This window comes from Pelophylax lessonae (assembly GCF_965119305.1).
Source record: "Pelophylax lessonae genome assembly, chromosome: 6".
In the NCBI taxonomy this organism is placed as follows: Eukaryota; Metazoa; Chordata; class Amphibia; order Anura; family Ranidae; genus Pelophylax; species Pelophylax lessonae.
In genome coordinates this window covers 252887172-252913486 of record NC_138773.1, presented here as the reverse complement: position 1 = coordinate 252913486, position 26315 = coordinate 252887172, and the positions used below count along the sequence as shown (strand labels likewise).

Genomic DNA, 26315 nt, shown 5'->3' with positions numbered 1-26315 from the left:
GGCGCTTGGCAGGGAAGGTGCTCCAATAAGCAGGACCGGCAGGAATACAATGGGAAGGGAAGTCCAGGAATAACTGTAGTCACTGGATGACACGAGTCCGGATAAGGATCGCAGGAACAACAAGGAGCGAAGGTAAGGATGGAAGCGGGAGTCAGTCTGGACCACACGCTTAGGAAACATGAACAAAGATCAGCAATGAACTGACACTGCTCTAACCAAGAGGCAGTGTTTTAAAGCTTGCCTTATTGAGCAATTAGCTTCAGGTGGACAATGAGAGACAAGAGCATACTTAGGTGAAGTCCAGCCCCCCTAGTGCTGCAGGCAATACCAGATTAACAAGACTGGATCCATACGAGCTGAAGTGTGGCTCAGAGGCAGGATAATAGGACAGAATGTCAAAGTACACAGGTTCAAATACCATGTCAGGTACTTAACGGCGGCCACGCCTGGGCGTCTGTAATACACAACGAGAACCGTGACGATATTGCTGCAGCAGGCTACATACATTGTTGAGATGCACTTCTTTACAAGCACATTTAGGTGACCCCCCACCCCCCAAGCATGGTATTTGAAGGAATTTTTCATTTTTATAGTTTCACTTTAAGCCTCATTAAAATCAGTAAATCACTGCTCCTTTAAAAATGATTGTTTTTAAAAACTTTTTTTTAATTGGTACATCTTCCCCAGGTCAGTACCCGGACCCCCATACACTTTTTTGGGGCAATAACTTGCATTTAAGCCTTCAAAATTAGGCCGTTTGATTTTCAATGTTCGAGTCCCCATAGACTTCAATGAGGTTCGTTTGTTCGAACAAACCTTTCCTCTGTTCGCGGTGTTCTGGTGCGAACCGAATCGGGGGGGGGGGGGGGTATTTGGCTCATCGCTACTTGTAATAGGAATAAAAAGTGATAAAAATTTTTTCTTTTTAAAGGGACAGTAAAAGATTGAAAAATAAAAGGTAAAAAAAAACAAAAACAATTGAAAGCTTCCCATCCCTCCGAGAAGCGAATGCATACGCAAGTCGCACCCACATATGTAAACAGTGTTCAAACCACCTATGAGGTATCTCCGCGATTGTTAGAATGAGAGCGATAATTCTCACTCTAGATCTCCTCTGTACTTCTAAACTGGTAACCTGTAGAAATTTTTAAAGCGTCGCCTATGGAGATTTTTTAACCACTTCCATAAGAGTCGATTTCTGGCAAGCCGCTCCTACATGTAAAAATCATCAGTTTTTTGCTAGAAAATTACTCGGAACCCCCAAAAATTATATATATTTTTTTAGTAAAGACCCTAGGGAATAAAATGGCATTCATTGCAACTTTTTTTGTCACTTGGTATTTGCGCAAAAAATTAAAATGCGTTTTTTTTGGAAAAAACAATTTGAAAAAAAAAAAAACAAAACACTAAAGTTAGCCCAATTTTTTAAATAATGTGAAAGATGATGTTACGCCAAGTAAACCTAGATACCTAACATGTCACACTTTAAAATTGCGCACACTCGTGGAATGACGCCAAACTTCGGTACTTAACCACTTTACCACCGGAGGATTTTGCTGTCTTCCGTCCAGGCCACTTTTTGCGATTCGGCGCTGTGCGACTTCAACTGACAATTGCGCGGTCGTGCGACGCCGTATCCAAACGAAATTTACGTCCTTTTTTTCCCACAAATAGATCTTTCTTATGGTGGTATTTGATCACCTGTGTGATTTTTACTTTTTGCGCTATAAACAAAAAAAGAGCGCTTATTTTGAAAAAATAACAATATTTTTAACATTTTTTTATATGAAATTCCCCCCAAAAAAGATGTAAAAACCAATTTTTTTAAACATTTTTGGCCAATTTGTTTTATGCTACATATGTTTGGTAAAAAAAAATCGCAATAAGCGTATTTTGATTGGTTTGCGCAAAAGTTATTGCGTTTACTAACAAAGGGAAAGATTTCTGTCATTTTTGGTGGTTTTTTTTTTAACGCGTAATGGCGGCGATCTGCGATTTTTTTTGCGGGACTGCGACATTGCGGCAGACAGATCGGACCCTTGACTGACATTTTTGACACTTTTGGGGGTACCAGTGACATTACTGCAGTAATCAGTGCTATATATATGCACTGTTACTGTAAAAATGACACTGGCAGGGAAGGGGTTAATTTTATTGGAGAGGGAGGGGTTAATGTATGCCTGGTGCTTACTGACTTGTAGGGGGGGAGGTGACTGAGTGAGTCATGGACAGATCGGATGTCCAGCTATGCTGAACAGTCCGATCTGTCACTCCCTGTCACTATGGAGATCCGCCCGCTGTGTTTACACACAGCGGGCGGATCTCCAGACTCGATCCCCGACGATCGGGTAAGAGCAGCGGCGATCGCCGCTGCTCCTCCCCTGGCCCGACTCCCGCTGTGAATGAAACAGCGGGAGCGAGCCTCCGGCGGCGCGCAAGCGCCGCCCAGAAGGGGGAGTGTCTGACGACGTAGTACTACGTCGTCAGACGATAACGAGCCACTCTGCCACAGTAATATTACTGTGAGCAGTCGTAAAGTGGTTAAAAATCTCTATAGGCGACGCTTTTTTTTTTACAGGTTACCAGTTTAGAGTTACAGTGGAGGTCTTTGACTAGAATTGTTGCTCTCACTCTTACGTTCACAGCGATACCTCACATGTATGGATTGAACGCCGTTTACATATGTGGCAACGACGAACACATGCGTTCACTTCCGCATGGGGGACGGGGGGCACTTTAAATTTTTTTTTTTTTTTATTTACATTTTTTTTATTTTTACACTTTCCCTAGAATTTTTTTTTTGGATCACTTTTGTTCCTCTTACAAGGAAGGTAAACATCCCTTGTAATAGGAATAGTGAATGACAGGTCCTCTTTATGGGGAGATCTGGGGTCAATAAGACCTCAGATCTCTCCTACAGGCTAGAAAGCCTGAAATAAAAAAATAAAAAAAACGATCTCGGCTATTTAGCCGAGATCAGTGCAGTATTGAAAACTGCCAGGCCGGGCGGGACACCATCACATCACGCCCGGGCCTCCGAGAGTCATAGAGACAGCCGGGGACTATCTGGTCCTCGCAGTCTCTATAATGTACTTCCGCCTGACAGCCGATTCCTTCTCCAGCTCGCCGGTTGCACGGGCGAGCCAGTAGAAGCACTGGAGGGCGGTGGGAGGGGAGAGATGTAAGAATGATCCCACCGCCTGTAAGAATGATCAAGCGGCTGAACAGCCGCTATGATTTTACTTATGGTGAAGGGAATCGCCGGCTGAAAAAAAACAATATCTGAATGATGCCTGCAGCTGCACCCATCATTCAGATATCCCCACTTAAACCCAGGATGTCATATGACGTCCAGCGGTAAGGAAGTGGTTAAGTACCAATGTTTGTCGCCATTTCTCGAGCGTCCGCAATTTTGAAGCATCACATGTTGGATATCTGTTTACTCGGTGTAACATTATCTTTCACTTTATAGAAAAAAATTGGGCTAACTTTACTGTTTCGTTTTTTTTATATGCAGTGAGATTTATTTTTTCCAAAAAAATATTGGATTTTATTCTCCAGAGTCTTAGCTAAAAAAATATATATAACGTTTAGGGGTTCTAAGTCATTTTCTAGCAAATAATACTGATTTTAACTTGTAAACAACAAGTGACAGAAATAGGCCTTGTCCTTAAGTGGTTAAAGTAATGCAGTGCTCTATGGCAAAAAAAAATGGTCTGGTCGTGAAGGGGGGTAAATCATTTGGAGGTCAAGTGTTTAAATAATCTTTGCTGCTTTTTAATTTGGCCAAAGTTCTGTAAATACGCAGAATCTGTTTCTACGTACAAGTCTGTTTTGTTACACAACGCTCTGCTCAGATGTATAAGTGACAGTAGAATCACGGGAATTTGTAGATGCTTTGGGACCTGAGCCAGACCAAGGTTGCACAACACATTTTTCCTGTTATTTTAACACAGAAGAGCCAGTGAGTAGAAAAACTCAGTGAAATGAACCTCCTCCACCCTCCCTGGTTCTCCTCCTTTCTTCACATCACATCAGGGGAGGGGAGGAGGTGTGGGCCTACAGACTCTACAAACTCTACAAAGCCAGTTCACTAGAAGAGCATGGGCTGCTGAAGATGGAGGGCTACAAAAGTTTCCTTTTCTTCCTTGTCTCCTCTCTGCTGCTGGGATTTGCACTTGTTATCTTTGTCCTGGTCTGGGTGCTGCACTACAGTGATGGGCTGGCATGGGATGGAGGCAGTGCGGAATTTAACTGGCACCCTGTATTGATCATCACTGGTTTCGTCTTTATTGAAGGCATTGGTATGTGCTTTGCATTACTGCGTGTGTAAAGTTGTGTAATCATGGTCAGGGTTATATATCGCACTGTATGACGTAAACAATGGCTTGATTGTGTAATCGCCCCATGGCTGATTGCGGGTTGGGATGATAATTAGTATACAAGTGCAACGTTTTCCAAAAAGTTATTGGTAATCTTGGATGCTTTTAGCACTGCATCTGACCGTTTCCTTATAATGCCCCATACACACGTGCAGATTATCTGCAGACTTTCCAAAACCATATAATATGAGGTCAAACCTAAACACTTTCAATTTGTATGCAATCCGGCAGGCCCTTGCACTACATAGAAAAGGTAAATCTGAAGATAATCTGCACATGTGTATGGGGCATAAAGAAGCAAAAAAAGTATATAAAAGTGGAAATTTCTCCAACGTAAGGGAAAATCAATGCTTACTTCACCCTGGTGGCAGAGGGGCAGTAAAAGCAGACAGTTAATTGGTGTTTTTAGCACCCCCAACTGCCCACCTTCAAATTTCGATAGTGGTCAGAGGGGTGAGTATACATTGCAGTGATGATTTGTGGGACAGCAATTTTAACTCGGCTTTTGGGGTTTGACAGACCGCACTGCCTGTCAAACTTGCATATTGAATTCAAGGGGATCACGTCACAACCCCAAGTGTGGCTACAGGCGGTCCCCGGGTTACAAACAAAATAAGGTCTGAAGGTTTTTTCTTAAGTTGCATTTGTTTGTAAGTCGGAACAGGTACATTTTTTTTTTTTTTTTTTTTTTCAAGTGTAGCTGCAGCCAAAAAATTTTTTTTTGGATAGGGTAGGGTTATCACCCCTGTAATGTAATTTTTGTTGTCTGTGCCCCTGTTTGTCCAGATTAGGGTCCTTTCACACGGCCGCTCCGTGTGTCCGCAAATCATCCCATCCGTTTGCGGATGATTTGCGGACATAATGTAAGTGAATGGCACTGCGGATGTCAGCGGAATACCATCCGCTGACATCCGATTTTCCTCCTTTCAGTTCTGTTCCGTTTTTTGGAACGGAACAGAACCCTATTTTTTCTTCCGTGTAAAAAACGGAAGGGAAGGAAAATCGGATGTCAGCGGTGTCATCCGCTGACATCCGCAGTGCCATATACTTACATTATGTCCGCATATCATCTGCAAACGGATAGGATGATATGCGGGCACACGGAGCGGATGACACAAATGTCATCCGCTCCGTGAAAAAAAAAAAAAAAGTCCCGCAGCGGAGCGGTCGTGTGAAAGGACCCTTACTCGCTTTCTGTCCCTTTGACAACTGGATTTTGAAAATGTTGGGTTGTTGTGGAAACAAAGGTTTCGTGATAGAGCTTCAGTGGAGACACCTTTTTTCCCATGAGAACTCAAACAGGAGTAAATTTCACATCCTAGGGGGAGATTTCTCCTCACTTCCTGTTGTCGCCCTCTGTTTGTGTGTAGGAGATGTTTGTAACCCGGGGACCGTCTGTATAATGGGCCATACACACTATAAGATTTTCTGAAGACTTTTTCCTTTAGATTTACCAAAACCAGATAATATGAGGTCAAACCTAAACACTTTCAATTTGTATGCAATCTGGCAGGCCCTTGCACTACATAGAAAAGGTAAATCTGAAGGAAAAAGTCTTCAGAAAATCTTATAGTGTGTATGGCCCTTTAGGTTTGCAGTATGGTGATGAAATGTAAAATTCCCATTGAGATGGGGGGGGGGGGGGGGGGGAATACCATGCACCTTTATCAAAAAGCACCCCGCAGGGAAATTGCATGGTCATTTTGACCCTGTATAGTTGCCTGCCCTGCCTGTACCCACACACTCACTGCGATTTTACATACATGGGGGTGCTGTTCTGCATAAATGGCAGCCCCGCATGTTGTCACTGGGGGTGGGTGCCGGAATATATACCTAGCCTTAGGCCCCTTTCACACAGGCGGACCGTTCTGATCCGCCTGTCAGTTTTTTCAGACCATTCATTTGAATAGGCTGAATTCAGAATGCACAGCACCTGAGGTAGGGCATGCACTACTTTAGAAAAAAAAAAATGCACTGCACCCTAATTGCATAATACTTCTATACCATGCAATCCAGTGCAGAAAAACGCACTATGTTTGTGACCCAGATTCAGATAAGCCTCCTTCCCGCAGACCCCCACAACCACCGGCCTGGGTTGTAGGGAAGAGGACCTTGTCCCCCATCAACATAAGCCCATCCCCCCATGTTGAGGGCATGTGGACTGGCCTCCCTTTCCTGACTTGCTGGGCTTCATGCTAGGATAAGGATCTGTTATGGATTTGGGGGGGAGGGGGGCTTTTTTTTTTTTTGTCACAATTTTTTTTTCTACATTTAGCGGTCAGTGAGGAACCCCGCTGACAGCTGATGACTCCTTAGCAACCAGCAATGTACAGTGTGTTTAAAGAGAGGGGGGAAAAAGTAAAATGTATGAAAACTTAATGCAAAAACGTATAGAAAATGAGAGTTTAAAAATGCACTGCAAAACATGCCTGAAAAACACATCGAGCGCAGCGGCATAGATGTGAACCTAGACTAAGGCCCCTTTCGCATGGCTCCGTTCCGTCAACTGAGCAGGCGGATGACCGCTCCATCTCCGCTCTCATCCGATCCGCCAGACTGATGGAAAATGGGGTTTCCATCTGTCCGGATTTGATGGCCAGGGACGGATGTCCGCTGACATCCGCTGTCCCATAGAGATGCATGTGGCATCTGTTCAGATCCACCTGAAAAACTGATAGTCGGATCTGAATGGACCGTATGTGTGAAAGGGGACTAAGTCCCGGTTCACATTTGTGCGATGCGGGAACGCTGCCAATATGCATCGTGATCCCGCATCGCATCCGCACCTCTGGCAGTTCACACTGCCATATGCGATACGCAGGGGGTGTCAATTAAAAGTAACGACACCCCCAGTTGCGATCACATATCGCCGTGTGATCTGCAAGTTCAGACAGAATTCGGATTGCACAAGTGTGAACCACTATGCGATCCGATTCTTCTGCGGATAAAGAAAAGCATCATGTGTGTGTTTTATTGCGGATGCGGTGCGAATTTCAGCCATGTATGGATTTAGGAGCAGTGTTACGGCTCAGAATTACATGCGATCTCCGCAATTGCACTAATGTGAACCGGCGCTTAAAGAGCACATCTGATACTGCCATACCAGTGCCCAGGTATTTACACAAGTGTATTTGGCTGGCCATACATGATCCAATTTTCTTACAATTTTCTTGAAATTTACCTTTAATTTTAAGTATGTAGTACGAATGTTGTGAATGTGTTGTTTAGCTTTGACCTCACATTATGTGGTTTGTGGTAAATCTGACAGAAAATTGTACAACAAAAGTTGAACATGTATGGCCAGCCTTAATTAGAACAAGTCAATGAAACCCTGCTAATTACTTCACCTGTGAGTCTTCACACATCAGATAATGATAATCTATAGATTGAGAGAAATGGTTACAGCTGAACTGGGTTAAATGCTCATTAGTCTAGGGGACACTCTTTTCACCGCTACGGAGTAGCGGATGTCACCGGTGACACCCGCTGCTATCTGATCCAATCCTATCCATGAAATCCAGACGGATGGTAATACTATTTTCCATCCGTCTGGTGGATCGGATGAAAACGGACAGGCAGTCCATTTTCATCCGATCTCCCATAGAGGAAAGCGGGGCTCTGACAGGTCTGTCTCTGTACAGAGAGCAGAGACGGAGCTGTCATCCACCTGTTCAGCGGGAATCAGCGGATTGATCCCCGCTGAGCAAAACTGGGTGTCCTGGGCAGGACACCCGTGTAAAGGGACCCTAAATCGGGCAATTGTCCAATTTTCCCTGAATCTGGGTACCATGATGTAAGCGAGGATGCTATTACCTTGTATAAAAACTCTCGAACAACAAAGACCAATGTATCTATGTACTAGCATAGTAGCAGAGGAAGCGGTGTAGTGATCATGCATGTTTTTTTTTTTTTTTTTCATATTCGATTATTTCTGTACGATTAATGTACACATTGAAAGAAAATTGGACATTGTGCTCACTTATGATAAATATTTTCTAGCTTGCACCTTTTTTTTTTCGTCCCAACAGTTAGAATTGCCTGACGAAAGCACTAACGAACAGATAATTGACCGATCGTTCCTTGTATGGAAAATTTCACCTGATTTTCTTATTGCGTGTACTGGCCACTAGGAACTCTCAACCATGGATCCATGCTTGCCTCCTTTAACTACAATGCAATGTTAATAACCCTGTGTTGTATTTGATGATGCTGAAGGACTGCCCATAGTCTGTAGCTTCAGGCAGAAGAGAACAGGGCTAGAGTCTGCCAGATCAAGCGGTAGGGTAAAGCTGGATACACAATATAAAATTTTCTTTAGATTTTTTTTTACTTTAGGCTACGTTCACATGTGGGCGCAGCGGATCACGGGCAGAATCACCGCGATTCTGCCCGCGATCCGGTTTTTATTGCAAATGGCTAGACGCCTGTGCGATGTCCGTGATTTGCAATGGCACCCCAAACGCTGTGTCATGTTGCCGTGATTTCCGCCTACCAAATCGCGGTAATATCACGCAAACAGAATCGAGGGACGCATGACGCCCAAAAAAGGTACAAGAGCTTCTTTTGTGCGTCATGTGTCCCGAGATTCTGTTTGCGCCATGTTACCGCGATTCAGCAGGCGGAAATCACGGCAACATCGCACAGCGTTTAGGGTACCATTGCTTATCACGGGCATCGCACAGGCATCCCGCAATTTTCAATGATTTCTGGATCGCGGGTGATTCTGCCCGTGATCCGCTGCGCCCACCTGTGAACGTAGCCTTAGACTTACCAAAATCATATAATATGAGGTCAGACCTAAACACTTTCAATTTGTATGCAATCAGGCAGGCCCTTGCACTACATAGTTGAAGGTGAATCTAAAGGAAATCTTCCAACAAAAGTTGTATAGTGTGTATCCAGCTTTAGGGCCCTTTCACACGGCCGCTCCGCTTGTCCGCAAATCATCCTATTTTTTTGCGGATGATTTGCGGACATAATGTAAGTCAATGGCATTGCGGATGTCAGCGGAATACCATCCGCTGACATCCGATTTTCCTCCTTTCAGTTCTGTTCCATTTTTTGGAACGGAACAGAACCCTATTTTTTCATCCGTTCAAAAAACGGAAAGGAAGGAAAATCGGATGTCAGCGGTGTCATCCGCTGACATCCGCAATGCCATAGACATACATTATGTCCGCATATCATCCGCCAACGGATGGGATGATATGCAGGCACACGGAGCGGATGACACAAATGTCATCCGCTCCGTGAAAAAAAAAAGTCCCGCAGCGGATTGGAAATCCGGAGCGGCCGTGTGAAAGAAGCTTTAGTAATAGACCTTATCCCTGCACCCCTAGACTACATATGCATGTAATCCTTGCGGTGCAGGGGGGCCCCCACTGTAAGGCTTCTTTTATTCGCAGTAAGTCCTCATGCACACAGGACATGTTTACAGCGGCTGTTTTTGGCGTCAGACATTTTTTTTCTGCAGCCAGTAAATTCCCCAGCGTGTTTTCCTATGTGTCCATGCACACATAGGCGGTTATAAGCAGTTTTTGGCAGGGGAGTTTTCTGTCTGGAAAAAACCCCCAGAACTGTTGGATTTTAAGAGACGTTTTTCAGCTGTAAAAATGCCCCAACTCTGAAAAACGCTAAAAAGGATGAAAAACCTGGCTTTTTGGTGTTTATCAGCATTTATGAGCCATAAGCTTTTATGGGAGTTCAGTTTTGCTAAAAAAAAAAAAAATAATAATAAAACCCTTAAAAACGCTATTGCAAACAATTCTGCAAAACTCACTCTACAGCTAAAACGCTACTGCATTTTTATATAACGTACAGTGTGCATGAGGCCTAAGGCTTACCACCCTCTAAAAATTAATCTGCATTGGACCATTTTTCAAGGGCAGTATAGCCGCACCTGACCGCCTGTTTTGGGGGAGTTTTTTATTTTTAAACTGCAAACTGGCAATTTAACATTATAAACGAAAACAAACACAAGGGCGCACCGGCCTAGTGCATTATCTCTTAAACAGGTTTATTAAAAATGCTCACAAACGAGTTTCTTGATAAAAAGCACATCAAATAGGTATAAAATCCTCAGCATCAAGATCGGGATTGGATCGTCCCCCGAAGCTGTACAGGCTTACGCGTTTTGAGGCAGCGCCTCTTCCTCAGAGCCTCCTCGAAATGCGCAAGCCTGTACAGCTTCAGGGGACGATCCAATCCCGATCTTGATGCTGAGGATTTTATACCTATTTGATGTGTTTTTTATCAAGAAACTCGTTTGAGTATTTTTAATCCATTATTTTAATAAACCTGTTTAAGAGATAATGCATTAGGCCGGTGCGCCCTTGTGTTTGTTGTCGTTTATAGTGTTCCCGGACCACCCGCGTCCACTGAGGGGCTGAAAGGCTGAAACATTATAAAATTGCCGTGTCATTTGTTCTCATCTACAAGTCTACAGTCAAGTTGGATAGAGGATTGCACCACTCAGAGCGCAGGGAATAGGTGCTGCATTGACAGTACATCTAATTGTTTGTTTCTGGCAATTTAACATTGCAGGACAGCATCACAGCTTCGAGCTAAGCATTCTTCCTGCAGTTGCAGTGTGGCCCTACTGAACTCCGGGTCCCAGGGTTCAAATTTTACACCCCTAGCTGCCAATGATAAATGCCCATATGAACTGATCCAAAGGATCCTTTCACACGGGCTTTCCTGATCAGATGCTCCATGCAGCCTTATGGTGCAGCGGATGTCAGCGGTGACCTCTCCGCTGACACCCGCTGCTCAGGGCCATCTTACCGAATGGGCACGCTGGGCAGTTGCCCATGGGCCCCACTTGCCTGGGGGGCCCAGCGACCAAGCCCCAACCAAGCATTAGTCCCGATTCCTGTGTGCATCCCGCCGCCAAACTTAGCAGGTGGCAAGCGCCTGTCGGCCCTGCGCTGCTGTCAGGCCACTTGGGCTGTGGAGGGGGAGCCCACAACTGCAGGAATGCCTGTCCGCCTCCACAGGAACAGGCGCACACAGGACAGTGGAGTCTGACTCCCATCCGTGTTTGTCTTCACCGGACCCTGCCGCCCAACTTGAAAGCTGTCATTAGCCTGGCACCGCGGTACCAATATCGCCTTATGGATAATTTGCATTTTTATTCTCATGGGTGATTGTGTAGGCAGGGCCCCAGTGCACTACATTGCCCAGGGGCCTATAATGCTCTTAAGATGGCACTGCCGCTGCTATCCAATCCTGTCCGTGTAATCCAGATAGATGGAAACCCTATTTTCCATCTGTCTGGAGGATCGGCTCTGCTGAAAATGGGCAGGCGGTCCGTTTTCATCCAATCTCCCATAAAAGAGAGCGGGGCTCTGACAGCTCTGTCTCTGCAAAATAAGCGGAGACGGAGCTGTCATCCGCCTGCTCAGCGGGGATTGGCGGGTCGATCCCTGCTGAGCAAAACGGAGTCCGCCCGGCGGAAAGCCCGTGTGCTAGGTGTAATGTAGTCATCGAGCATGCAGCCAGATGATAAAACTAGTAGAATGCTTACTAAAAAAGACTTTAGAGGAGCATTCCTCAAATCCATGAGTGCTATGGAGCTACGGGGTACAGCGGTGTCCTTCCAAGGCCCGACATAACATGCATTGGACTAACAAAGTATTCTGAGTTTTAGAAGTCATTTGTTGAACGCTCTCCGCTTTCAGGGCTAAGTGTCCACCCATATTAATACAACAAATTACAGCAGATTCCTATTAAAGTCAAGTTGCAAAGATTTTATATTTAAACATTCCATTAGCAGAGAGCAGTCACTTTCCTGGGATAGGAACGCAGAGCCATGGGTAATTTCCATGCCACCAGTAACATCTGGCAGGAAAAGGCAGCTCGCAGTAGAACAGTAAATCTTTGTTGCAGATGAGCTGGAATATTTGCTTTTACAAATGCAGTTTATGAGCTTATTTGGGTCAGTATTTTGCTGGTTCAGCCCTATTGGGCTTGTTAAAGAGAACCTGTCATGTCATCTGTTACTTCCAACAGATGGGGCTCCCAAACAAACTGAAGGCTGCTGTTGTGTAAGTCCTGGAAGTATTACCGGTTACAAAGCCGAGCTCGCATGTACAGCATCACCAACCGTGGTATGTCTGCCTCGGCTGACACATAACAAGCGTTGGGGTAACCAAGAAAAGACCAGGGGTAACCAAGAAAAGACCAGTCCGTAGAATGCAATGGCTTACAACAGCCAATCAGCATCCTTCTTTCTTTGTTTTGACTACTGTGAACTGTTAAATCTGGCTGCCAAAGTTACTGCACTTTGCCCATCATCATTGCTGTTTGCAGTGTCTGATAATATAATTGTATAATGGGTGGAACAATAACAGCATGTTCCCTATAGTATGTCATAGTGGGGGAGATTTAGTAAAACTGGAGCACTCAGAATGTGGTGTAGCTGTGCATGGTAGCCAATCTGCTTCTAAATTTAGCTTGTACAATTAAGCCTTGACAATAAAACCTGGAAGCTGATTGGTTTCTATCATAGCTGCACCAAATTTTACCATCTCCAGTTTTAGGCCCCTTTCACACGGGCGGTGCGCCCGACAGCCTCCGTTTTTGCTCAGCAGGGATCGATCCACCGGTCCCTGCTGAGCAGGTGGATTACCGCTCCATCTCCGCTTACTTTGCAAGGGAGCCCCGCTCTCCTCTATGGGAGATCAGATAAGAACGGACCGCCTGTGCGTTTTCATCCAATCTTATCCGATCCGATCCTCTAGACAGATGGAAAATAGGGTTTCCAACCGTTCCGGATTTCACAGACAGGATCGGATGGCAGCGGGTGTGAGCGGAGATGTCACCGCTGACATTCGCTGCTCCATAGGGCTGCATAGAGCATCCGATCCGTTCAGCCTGAAACTGACAGGCGGACTGGATCGGAAAGCCCGTATGAAAGGCCCCCCCCCCCCAGTATGTTTATTTATTACAGGTACTTATCTAGCTTCATCAATTTACTTAGCGCTTTACCAAATATGCAAGGGGTTTAACCAGGAATGCGGTTTGTAGCTTTTTCCTCAGCATCAGCCCTGTTGCCACTGATTTCAGCAAGTGTCCTGGCAAGGCGGGTCCATTCGTCATTCCGTGGGACCGCAATTTGCTGTAAAGGAAAAAACATCAGTTACTTCTGAACTTTATAGCATTAATGCCATAACCCTGAGCAATCAATCTCTGTTCTCTGATTTTATTAAACTATCATTTATTTATTACAGGTACATAGCTCTTTACACATATATATTGTATATCTCATCAGTCCCTGCCCTCAAGAAGCTTACAATCTAAGGTCCCTAATTCAAATTCATAGTTTACATACAAATATTAGGGCCTATTTATACAGGATCCAACTAACCTACCAGCATGTCTTTTGGAGTGTGGGAGGAAACTGGAGTACCCAGAGGAAACCCATGCAGGCACAGGGACACATGCAAACTCCATGCAGGTGGTGTTGTGGTTGGGATTTGAACGAGTGACCCTAGTGCTGCTAGGCAGAAGTGCTAACCACTTAGCCACTTTGGTGCTAAATTGTAACATAATTATTCACAGTTGAAAAAATTCTGAATAGAAAATGAAAATCTTCATGGGAACGTTGTTGGTGATGGGTGAATTTAATTTTAAAGTATAAACTTGGCATACATTTTTTTTTTTTTTTTTTATGAAAGCGGAGTTCCACCCTGAAAACTTTTTTTTTCACCGTCCGCTTGCTTTAATTTACCTGAAAAAGAATTGGATAATTAAAATGTATTTTCTTTTAGTTTTGTTTCACTTACCTTCTTTTTTAATGAAAATATACCTTCCTTCCTCCCTCTGTGGCCGCGGCCCACGCTGTCACTTCCTCCTTGCATTGACTTCTGGGAGATGAGCGTCATCAATCCCAGGAGTCAATGCGCCTGCACCAGCCCTGCTCGTCGCTTCCGGTGCAGGCGCATTATTTCCTGCTGAACCACTTCTGGGCATGCCCAGAAGCTGTGCAGGGATGACGCGCCTGCCCCGGAAGTGACGAGCAGGGCATTCTGGGACTCCGACGTCACTGAAGAGGACGCTCTGGCTTCAGCTGCCCACACCTGAGATGGCAGCGCTGGACAAGACATTTTCAAGGTAAGTATTTCTTCTAAAAGTTAAGTGAAACAAGGGACAGTTCAGAGGCTATTGTTGCTTAAATGCACTAGCCCTGACTGTCCCGGGGGTATTTTAATCTAAAAAAAAAATTTATAGGGTGGAACTCTGCTTCTAAGTTTCAAATTGAGTAGAGAGGAATTAGAACACTCTACTCTATACCATTTTTCCAGGTGACTGTTATTACCAAACTTGAAAGAAAATCCCAAATTTTGGGTTTCCACCAGAACAGTAAAAGCTTGGATTGTGAGCATAATTCATTCCAAAAACATGCTTGTAATCCAAAGCACTCATATATCAAAGCAAGTTTTCCCATAAGAAATAATAGAAACTCCGATAATTTGTTCAACTATTTATTCATAAATTATTACAGCAATACAAAATACAGTATAAAGTGCATGGCGTATACAGTACATAGCCAGAGTTCCAGGGGCACTATGAGCAGTAGAACGATCACAGTTTTTTTTTGTAAAAAAAAAAAAAGTGGAATTACACTTACAATGTTAAAAACAATATCCCGTATTAAGCAGTCTGGTGCTCATCCATGAAAAGACACTGGTGTATACAGTAAAGCCACTGGTGTATACATTACTGTATGTGGCCAGAGGTCCGGGGTCACTGGTGGCTCCCAGGGCTTCCTGAAGAACTTAGAGACACTCAGGAACGGTTGACACTTCTAGGTGCTCGGAACGCGTGTTACGCCCGCCCCACCCAGTTGAGTGTCTCCGAGTTCTCCAGGAAGTGCTAGGAGCCACCAGTGCCCCCGGACCTCTGGCCACATACAGTACTGTATACACCAGCAGCTTTACTGTATACACCAGTGGCTTTACATGGATGAGCACCACATTTCTTAATGCGGGATATACATTGTGAGTATAATTCCTCTTTTAATGTTAAAAAAAACAAAATAAAAAATGTTGCTTGTCTTGCAAAACCCTTGTATACCACATTACCTGCAAACAAAGGTATTACTGTAAAGGGGAAAAATCTTCCAATGGTTACCCTAGTTTAAGCGACAACCAGAGATTTCCTCAGTTTGGAGGAATTTCTTCTCACTTCCTGTTTTGGCAATGGGACAAAAAGCGAAAGGAAATCTCCCCAGTGAGACACAAATGGCAAAAAAAAAGCTGACCAAGATTATAACCTTCCCTTACTCTCCCTCCTTTACTTATTTAAATTTTTAGACCGGTTCTGAAAGTGCTCATCTTCCATCAGCGTAAATATGGCTCCCTTAGCTGTAGTCAGCTTATTTAGTGTGGGTTAATGTAAGGGATGCACCGATCCGACTTTTTTGGTCCCGATACCGATCTTTTGCTTTGTGAAATCGCCGATCCGGAAGAACTGTTTTGTGAGCTTATAACAAAATAATACTCCTGGATCGGTATCGGCAGATACCTTATACCAAATGTGCATTCAAAATCTAAAATGTCATGGGTTTAGTCTTTAAGAGGTTAAAGTTCCCTCCTCTGGCAGACTTAATGAAAAGATACATTGTAATCATTGTTTACTTAACTGGGAGAGTTGAAAGGCATTTGCAGGAGGCTCTTTTTTTTTCTTTGACAGCTGTTCTCTGCTTCCTCACAAGCTATGTAAAGAGCAAAACCGGATCTGCCCACGGATCGGTTAATTTTGCCGATTCCCCCGATCCAGCTATTTTGCCCATATCGGTGCCGATATCCGGATCGGTGCATCCCTAGTTAATGTAGCTGGAACATGAACATAAAAGAAGGCCCATACTCCCAAACATTGGCTTATGAAGGTTACCAAAGGCCCTGGTTGGCAATGGACCCCAAGTCTCCAGTCAAGTTCCCGGGGTCTCAAATCTGCAACCACTCCTTTCTAAGGTGGGTAGAAGCACTTACAGCTTGGGTCTAGGTAAGCGTGCAGTAATTAAAAAGGGAGACATTTTGTGTAACAAACATATAGACCTCCTTGTGTGGTGTTGAGAAAGTAGAAAGTGCATTAGCAGCTTCCTGTCTCACACTAAATGGCAAAAAGACGAGGAAGAAGATGGGATACTGTAAAAGGAAAAAAAAAAAAGGGGAGAGAGCAGAAGAGCAAAGGTGAACAAAAAAATGCCAAAAAGTATCCAAACTGGAAAATGATGAAATCACACGTCGCTGTAACGAGTTTCAGAAAACACTGGGATCTAGTTTTTTTTTTTTTTTTGTATTTTTATTTTTTTTATCTACTTTATTTTCTATAAAATAGATGAAAAACTAGATAGAATACAGTTCCAATCACGCAAGAAATGCATGTAGGGCGCAAAGTTCCCGAACCATCACATCATGCATGACATGCCCCTTGCTTTGGAAACATTGTGTGGCCCTTAAGGTACCACTGACAGACCTTGCGGCGCAATGTCAGACATGCAGTGCCTGAATTAGACCCCCCTGCCTCGCACGCCATGCATAGCACTGCAACTAAAAAAAAATGCAATATTTCATAACATTTCGAGTTCAAAAAAACAACTGGTGTTATGTGGTGTAGGGAAGAGGGATAAGGGAAGGGAAAAGAGTTCACAGGCCTGAAGCTTTATTGAAAGGACAAAGACACACAAGGTGTAAAGGTGTTACTAAACCCACAACAGTAAAATCAGTCTGTGTGTGCAGAATTCTTGTTATACTCACTGGGGAACCTAAGGGGTTAATCCTCTGCATTGTGTAAACAGACCGTTTGATCCTGTCTTCTCTGATCCTCCCCTTCTTCCACTGTCCCCAATCCATCTTCTGATAGGGGTTAATCCTCTGCATTGTGCAAAAAGACCGTTTGATCCTGTCTTCTCTGATCCTCCCCTTCTTCCACTGTCCCCAATCCATCTACCGATAGAACAGAGGCTGGGGGATAAGTTTAAACATGCTCAGTTTGGTGTGTATTGCTAGAGTTGTTTTTTTTTCTTGGGAGAGTGGCCCTGTGCTGATCACATGCAATCAGCACTGTCCAGATAGAGGGTCAGGGGTCCTGCATCCTGATAGGACAGTTAGAGCAGAATGAAAACTACTCCTACTAGCTTTAACCAGACACTGATAGAAATCACAAGACTGCAATACTTCTGATGAGAAAACATGTTTAGTAGTTTGTTTACTAAAATAATTGCATTTCCATGGTCTGTGTACTGTGGGGGACCAGATATATTGAACGCAGGCTCCTGGGTTTAGTAACACTTTAAGCATTTACTTTACTTTTTTCACAGAAAATAAAGATGAGTAGCAGTAATTATTGGACTCCAAATCCTCATGGGCCTGGTGCAGACGCCCTCCACATGCTAAATACTTCCATCCTAGTTATTAAAGAGGAAGTAAACCCTCCTCTGACACTTTTACCTATAGGTAAGCCTATGATAAGGCTTACCTATAGGTACTGTAAATATCTCCTAAACATGTACCGTTTAAGAGACATTTACCTTACATACAGCCAGTGACATCACTGGCGCATGCGCTCTGAAGGAACGGCCGCTGGTGCCGTTCCTTCAGAGCCCCGTGCCGTGACCATCAGCTCCCGTGCACGTGAGCGGGAGTGACGTCACCGCGGCTCCGGCCAATCAGATGGCCGGATGCTGCGATCCCAGAAGACGGGCGACTGGACATGTCGCCCGTCATAGAGGCAATCGGACGGCACGGCGGGGGCTTGTTCTAAGGTAAGTATGTCATAATGAGCTAGTATGCGATGCATACTAGCTCATTATGTGTTTCTCTTTCAGGTCGGAAAAAAAAAAAATGAAAACTCAAATTCAACTGTTATTAATCACAGATCGCTCGTAGCTCCAACACTGCAACCAACTGCACTCAAAGCTAACATTTTTATTTAGTTTTTTCCGCTCTTAGAAAATGTGTTTGAAAAGTGTGAGTGTGTAAATATTCCCCTGGCTCATGTGAAAATGAGAGATAAGCGGTAAATGGCAAAATCATTTATATACATCTCTAGTATTCATGAGTCAGCAGAATTCTTTCCCTGGTATGTGTCAGCTGTCCTTGCTGTTTGGCTGACTGTATGGAAAGGTATTGAGAAAGCTCTACTATTTTTTTGCTTAAACAGACTACCCTCGGAATATACAGTATATACATTATACACCGATAAGCCATAACATTATGACCACCCATCCAATATTGAGTAGGTCCCCTTCTGACACTTCGAGGCATGCACTCTGCTAGACCTCTGAAGGTATGCTGGGGTATCTGGCACCAAGCCATCAGTAGCAGATCCTTTAAGTTCTGTAAGTGGTGAGGTGGGTGAATTATCCTGCTTAACCACTTTACAACCGGAGGATTTTGCTGTCTTCCGTCCAGGCCACTTTTTGCGATTCGGCGCTGTGCGACTTCAACTGACAATTGCGCGGTCGTGCGACGCCGTACCCAAACGAAATTTACGTCCTTTTTTTCCCACAAACAGAGCTTTCTTTTGGTGGTATTTGATCACCTGTGCGATTTTTACTTTTTGCGCTATAAACAAAAAAAGAGCGTTTATTTTGAAAAAATAACAATATTTTTCACATTTTTTTATATGAAATTCCCCCCAAAAAAGATGTAAAAAACAATTTTTTTAAAAGTTTTTGGCCAATTTGTTTTATGCTACATATGTTTGGTAAAAAAAATCGCAATAAGCGTATTTTGATTGGTTTGCGCAAAAGTTATTGCGTTTACTAACAAAGGGAAAGATTTCTGTCATTTTTGGTGTTTTTTTTTTAACGCGTAATGGCGGCGATCTGCGATTTTTTTTGCGGGACTGCGACATTGCGGCGGACAGACCGGACCCCTGACTGACATTTTTGACACTTTTGGGGGTACCAGTGACATTACTGCAGTAATCAGTGCTGTATATATGCACTGTTACTGTAAAAATGACACTGGCAGGGAAGGGGTTAATTTTATTGGAGAGGGAGGGGTTAATGTATGCCTGGTGCTTACTGACGTGTAGGGGGGGAGGTGACTATGTGATTCATGGACAGATCGGATGTCCAGCTATGCTGAACAGTCCGATCTGTCACTCCCTGTCACTATGGAGATCCGCCCGCTGTGTTTACACACAGCGGGCGGATCTCCAGACTCGATCCCCGACGATCGGGTAAGAGCAGCGGCGATCGCCGCTGCTCCTCCCCTGGCCCGACTCCCGCTGTGAATGAAAACAGCGGGAGCGAGCCTCCGGCGGCGCGCAAGCGCCGCCCAGAAGGGGAGGAGTCCAGTCACGTTAATACTACGTGACTGGACGGGAACGAGCCACTCTGCCGCAGTAGTATTACTGTGAGCGGTACTAGAGTGGTTAAAGAGGCCACTGCCATCAGAGAATACCATTTCTTTAAAGGGGTGTACTTGGTCATTAACAATGTTTAGGTAGGTGGTATTTGTCAAGTAGGGTTGCCACCTGACCCAAATTCACCCGGACAATCTGGGTTTTGAATCATGTGCCTGGGTTTCAGTCCATCTGAAACCTGGACACATTATTAGACTGGACTTTGGCTCCCCGAGTACCACAATCACCGAATGCATTGATGTGTGCACTGGCCGGTTGTGCCTGGGCTCACCCCAATCACCAGGGTTTCCATTTGTCCAGAGGGCTGGCTGCAGTTGTCTAAGCCGCATGTCTGATACTCTTGCACTGTCCAGAGCCAGCACAGCTCCCCCCCACTCCCCAATGGCCGAGAGAGGAGAGGGGGCTAAATCTGCTCTTCCTCTTCCTGCCCCTACCCCTCTGTGTCTTCCCCATGCATCCTGGGCCTCAGAAAAGGTATGTGTGGGTTCGAAATCGGATGCCCAGCAGCTGGCAGATACATCATGGATGAAAGGTGCCAATGCCTGAGCCTTCTTCCTTGGTGAGTGAGCTGTCTGTAACTGATGCCCCCCCCCCCTCCTTTCTTCTGCTTCTGAACGAGTAAACACACTAAGGTAAGATGGACTCAGATGTAAGGGGTGCTCTGCGGACTCTGATGTAAGGGGGGCTGTGGGAACCCTGATTTAAGGGAAACTCATATGTAAATGGGGTCTTTGGTTAATTGACACGCCAATTGGATGCATTTTTAACCGCATCCAATTTGCATAACATGTGAACGTGAACTGCTTTCAATGCAGCCGGTTCACACATTTGCAGGGCAGCCAGGATGCGGTTTCAAAAAGGGTCCTGTGCTTTTTTGGGTCTACCAGTTCAGATGCGACTTCAGGTAAAAATATGTACCTGAATCGCACCTGCACCGGTCTGCCACTGCTGGAGCAACCCAGATCCTCCTCTTCTCGGGTCTCTTTATTGCTCCTTGCCCTACCTCCTGTTGAGTGCCCCCCACAGCAAACAGCTTGCTATGGGGGCACCCGAGCCCTCCCTATGTCCATTCAGATAGTGAGCCGCGACCCGACCATGCCCCTCTCTCTCCAGATTGTTTGGCTGACATTGACTGACATCAGCAGGAGCCAATCATGCTGCTGTCTCAGCCAATGAGGGGAGTCAAGGGCAGCTGAGACACTTCTGCATGGCTGGATAGAGATGGGGCTCAGGTAAGTATGAGGGGGGCTGCTACACACAGAAGGTTTTTTTTTATCCTAATGCATAGAATGCAGTTCTATGAATAAAACCTTCTGCCCTTACAATCCCTTTAACAAATGTTTAGCTAAGATATCAGGCCTTGAAACTTTTCCAGAATGTAAAGATTTCTGGGTTTTATAAACAGCAAACTCAATGAATTTACCTTCACAGTTGAGCCACTGATACCTTCACCTGTGGTCTTTTAAGAATAGTAGAGCATCACCACTGACATTGACTTTGCAACTGATATTGTTCTCTGTCACAAGGTCTCCTTTTAGCTTGGCTGTGTAAGCATTAGCTAGACAGCAACAGTCTTATACACACAATTTATATAGCTAAGCCATTAAAACCAGCGACTGGACAGGATGGTAGATCAGTCCTTGGGACAACTGGTCTTTTCTGAGAGAAAGTGTCCAAGGGACGTTTACAGCCACCATTGATTGGAAGATCCTGGCTCTTGAATCCTCGTAGGAACTGTGGAAGAAGCCTGAGCCAAGGATAATACTGGCCTTACCGTGGCCTTTGGATGCCTGCGGCGTCTGTCAGAGGACCCGGTGCCCTCATCACCAACTTCGGTATCCTCCTGTGGAACCGAACCTGCTAAAGGAGCTGCATGCAAGTGTGCAAACAGTACTGTCTTGAATGTGCATACCACCAGACTCAGAACCTGTATGCAAAATGAAAAAGAGAACTATCTCTATGACAGCAGCCAGTGAATCACGGCCTGTGGTCCCTGAAGTTTGTGCAGAGGAAGGACGACTCTGGTCAGAAATAGAATCAAACCTAGGTAAAGCAATTCCCTGGAAAGGGATAGGGGGACCTTTTGGTAGTTCAAACATCACCTTAACCTTTGCAGGAATTAAATCCGCACAAGGAGACTCCGGACCTAAAAAACCTGAAAAGGACAAGCTCTGTCCCCCTTTCTGGTTACCCCCAAAAGAAACCTTTCCGGATCTCATTGACACTCACAAAAGAAGTCAACTGGGGCGGAAACCAGCGAAGATGTCCCCCACCCCAATAATGGGTGAGGGCAGACCTTCACGTTGAAGGAGTCTTGTCTACTGGTCCGGGGAAGCTAGTCATAGGCTTACCAGAACAAGGTTGCTTGGAACCTCCCAGGGAAGATTTAAAAGATCTATTTCCCTTTATTCTGCGTCCCAGAAGCACAAAATAATTTTCCATAGGCTGAGAAGGAGGGCCCCGTCTGCGGCGAGGCTCCTTACCTTTCCTTGACGGTGGCAGGAAAGTACTCTTCCCCCCATGATACCCTTAATGATGTCATCCAGGGTAGCCCCAAACAAGCGATCGCCTTGAAAAGGCAGATCAATGAGAACTTTCTTAGAGGCTTGGTCTATGTACCAATTCTTAAGCCACAGCACGCGCCTAATCACCACCGCTGAAACAAAGTTTGGGCGGCACAGGAGCTGTATCCAAAGCTGCATCAGAAATAAACAGTATACAAACCTGCATTTCATCTACCTGGATCATGCCATTGGATTCGTTATTGTTTTAGAATAAAACAAAACAGGCCTTGGGCATGCCTTTAGTCTAGGTTCACATCTATGCGGCTGCGCTTGATGCAATTTTCAGGCTTTCAGGTTCCCCACTGAAAAAAAGTTGCCAGCAGAAAAAAAATTGTGAAAAATCCATACCAGGCTCTTCAGGTCTGGTATAGATTTGGATGCCTGGTATGGATCCACGCCAACATTTAAAAAATAAAAAATGGCATGGGGTGTCCCCCAAAATCCATAGGGAGGGGAACCATACCAGGCCACATGCCCTCAACATAGGTCGGGGGGGGGGTGCTTTGAAGGGGGCGGTTATGCCCTCCCCCATCCCAAAGCACCTTATCCCCATGTTGATAGGGACAAGGGCCTCTTCCCCCCCCCCACAACCCTGGGTGGTGGTTGTGAGGGTCTGCAGGCAGGGGGATTTATCACAATCTGGAAGCCCCCTTTAACAAGGCGACCCCCCCAGATCCTGCCCCCCCCATGTGTATGAGTATGGGAAACATTGTACCCCTACCCATTCACCCCAAAAAAAAAAAAGTGTACTGTTACAAACCACAAGAGTCGGTTTTTGACAAGTCTTTTATTAAAAATTGTGTCTTCTTCCTTCTGTGTTTCTTCATCCTTCTCTCCCTCTGGTGGTTTCTTCTCTCCCTCTGGTGGTTTCTTCTCCCTCTTCGCTCCAGTGATGTCATCTTCTTTTGTCACCGCTAAAAATAACAAACGCGGTCTTCCTCAGTCACTGTTTGCCTCCGTTGTGTTGATTCCTGCTGCCTGCCTGTCTGCCATTTCTTCTATAGCCATGGGGCATGGTCATCCGGAGACATCACCTGGAGAGCCTGCCCCTTGTGACATCACGGCACTGACCCTTTAATGGCTTTAGGATGTCTGAAGGCGGGGCAGGGTTTAAGATCACGTGCCTGCCGTGATTGGCTGTCACGGCAGTCGCATGATCGGATAAGGAGCTGCCTGTAACTGTGCTTGGAGCGCCAAGGCCCACCGAGAGGCTATATTTGTGTGTGGTCGGCACCATGGGGTTAAAGAGTTTTTCACTTTAAGAAGAAAAACATTCCCCTCTAGGTGATCTATGTACATTGCAGGGATTTTACCAAACTTTGTTGCATATTCCTACATATTCCTACCTTTTTGTTTTTTTCTGAAGAAATAGCTGGCTCTTTCTCTGTGTCCATGTGCCGAGTGAATGGGAGTGATTTTATAATTATCAGTCAACTCAGCTGCACTTGCAGGGTTCAAATGAGAAAATTGTCAGGATCTGCTTCCCTGTAGAAGTATCTCACCATAAATGACATTTTTGTTGCAGGAGATGCCGAAATCTGACTTGTATCCTAGTGCAGACTTCTGGGAAAATCAGTGAGCCAATCACACGAGAAGACAATTACATATGTGGGGGGGGGTGTACAGAACACCTCTAGGTAGCTAAATAGTATTGTATTTTACATAAAATTACAGAGCTGCAGATTGAAAATTTAAAGGTGAAATTTATTACTATTCAAATTACAATATGACTTGTGTAGCAATTGTATATGCTATATATTTTATTTGCTTTTTTTTTCCCCACGAAGTGGAGTTACTCTTTTTAAAGGAACCCTTCTCCCAACAGCTGCAGCCTGGTAGTGAGGTGGCACAGTGAAAGTGCTTTCTCGCTACCGGGAGTTAAAAGAAAATCATAATCCTGAGAAATAAGAGGCTAATGCCCCATACACATGTGCAGATTATCTGAAGACTTTTGTCTTCAGATTTACCTTTTCTATGTAGTGCAAGGGCCTGCCGGATTGCATACAAATTGAAAGTGTTTAGGTTTGACCTCATATTATATGGTTTTGGTAAGTCTGCAGACAAAAGTCTTCAGATAATCTGCCCGTGTGTACGGGGCATAAGAGGGAGTTTTGGGTGGAAATTTGCCTTTTACTAATCCTGTAAATAGTTAATGACCCCTATAATGCTTTTGGATTGCTATGGGCCCAATGTGAATCAAATACAGACCATTAGGAAGATATGAGGACAGGTGTGACCTCCAGTGAGGTCATCAAGGTGTATCATTATTTCTAGGCTTTACCAGTATAAGCTGAAATGGACTTTACCATCAGAACACAAAACTTCCAAATTGATGGGTGGTATTATCTAGGTCAGTGATGGCGAACCTTGGCACCCCAGAGGTTTTGGAACTACATTTCCCATGATGCCCAACTACACTGCAGAGTGCATGAGCATCATGGGAAATGTAGTTCAAAAACATCTGGGGTGCCAAGGTTGGCCATCACTGATCTAGGTATTACCATAGTACAGACAATACAGGGAAACCATTCTAATGTTCTTTTCTACTCCCTGCTGAAAGTATGCCAAAATTTATCTAAAGTAAATGATCAAAGCAGAACATTCCATTCTACGATCACAATAGTGTCAAAGTGTTCTCTAAATAAATATCTGTAGTGAATTATCCTTGTAACAATGTACGATGTCTCAATAACTACTGGCCCTAGTTCAGTACCTGGGTTGTTTGAAGTCCTACCTGATCCCAGGACTAAAAACACGCCAGATAGGTTGATCTATCTATAGACAATTGGACTGAATCTAATCATTTTGAAGATTAGTTAAGTTTCAATATGCTTTTGTTGAAGGAAACTCCATAGAACTACCACGTAGCAATGAACAGAAACTTTTTCTTCTTATGTTTGCACATTCATTGGAAAGCATGCTTACATTATAAATGGCACAACTGTTGACATAAAAGATTATCTTCTGATTGATGTGAAGGTTAAAAAAAAAAAAAAATGCCCGTCTTCACATTAGTCTTAACCACTTAAGCCCCGGAGGATTTTCCTGCTAAAAGACCAGGGGGTATTTTGCGATTCGGCGCTGCGTGACTTTAACAGACAATTGCGCGGTCGTGCGATGCTGTACCTAAACGAATTTGACGTCCTTTTTTTCCCACAAACAGAGCTTTCTTTTGGTGGTATTTGATCACCTGTGCGATTTTTTGATCTATAAACAAAAAAAGAGCGACAATTTTGCAAAAATAGCAATATTTTTCACATTTTTTTTTATATGAAATTCCCCAAAAAAAAAAAGTAAAAATCAAAATTTTTTAACATTTTTGGCCAATTTGTTTTATCCTACCTATGTTTGGTAAAAAAAATCGCAAAAAGCGTATTTTGATTGGTTTGCGCAAAAGTTATCGCGTTTACTAACAAAGGGAAAGATTTTTGTCATTTTTGTTGTTTTTTTTTTTAACGCGTAATGGCGGCGATCTGCGATTTTTTTTTTGCGGTACTGCGACATTGCGGCGGACAGATCGGACCCTTGACTGACATTTTTGACACTTTTGGGGTTACCAGTGACATTTCTACAGTAATCAGTGCTATACATATGCACTGTTACTGTAAAAATACACTGGCAGTGAAGGGGTTAACTTTATTTGGGAGGGAGGGGCTGTGTGTGTCCCTAGGGGCGTGATTCTTACTGTGATTGGCTGTGGCTCTAGCTGTAAGGACACTGATCAACGGATCTACATACTAGATCCGAGTGATCAGTGTCTTTACAGCGATGAGAATGACAGGCAGCTTGTTTACACAAGCTGCCTGACATTCTCCCTCTTCCCCCGACGATCGCCGAGTGGCCGGCGGACATCGGGTCCGCTGGTCACACGCGCGGGGGGGTGCGTGACCGTGCGGGAGCGGGAGCGCGCCTCCGCGGGCGCGCGCTCGCTCCCCAGACCCTCCCAGGCTAGTGACGTTAATTAACGTCACTCTGCCTGGCAGGGGCTGAC

At 44.6% G+C, this 26315-nt stretch overlaps 1 protein-coding gene across 1 annotated transcript in view; it reads left to right on the top strand.

Annotated features, from left to right (window-relative positions):
- The first annotated feature begins 4001 nt into the window (after positions 1-4001).
- The window catches only part of CYBRD1 (cytochrome b reductase 1), a 43860-nt gene continuing 21546 nt past the window's right edge, over positions 4002-26315 (top strand). The window contains exon 1 of the mRNA XM_082260311.1: positions 4002-4304. Within this exon, the coding sequence (XP_082116437.1) occupies positions 4118-4304 (187 nt within the window). The 5' untranslated portion in view covers positions 4002-4117. The remainder of the gene's footprint in view (positions 4305-26315) is intronic.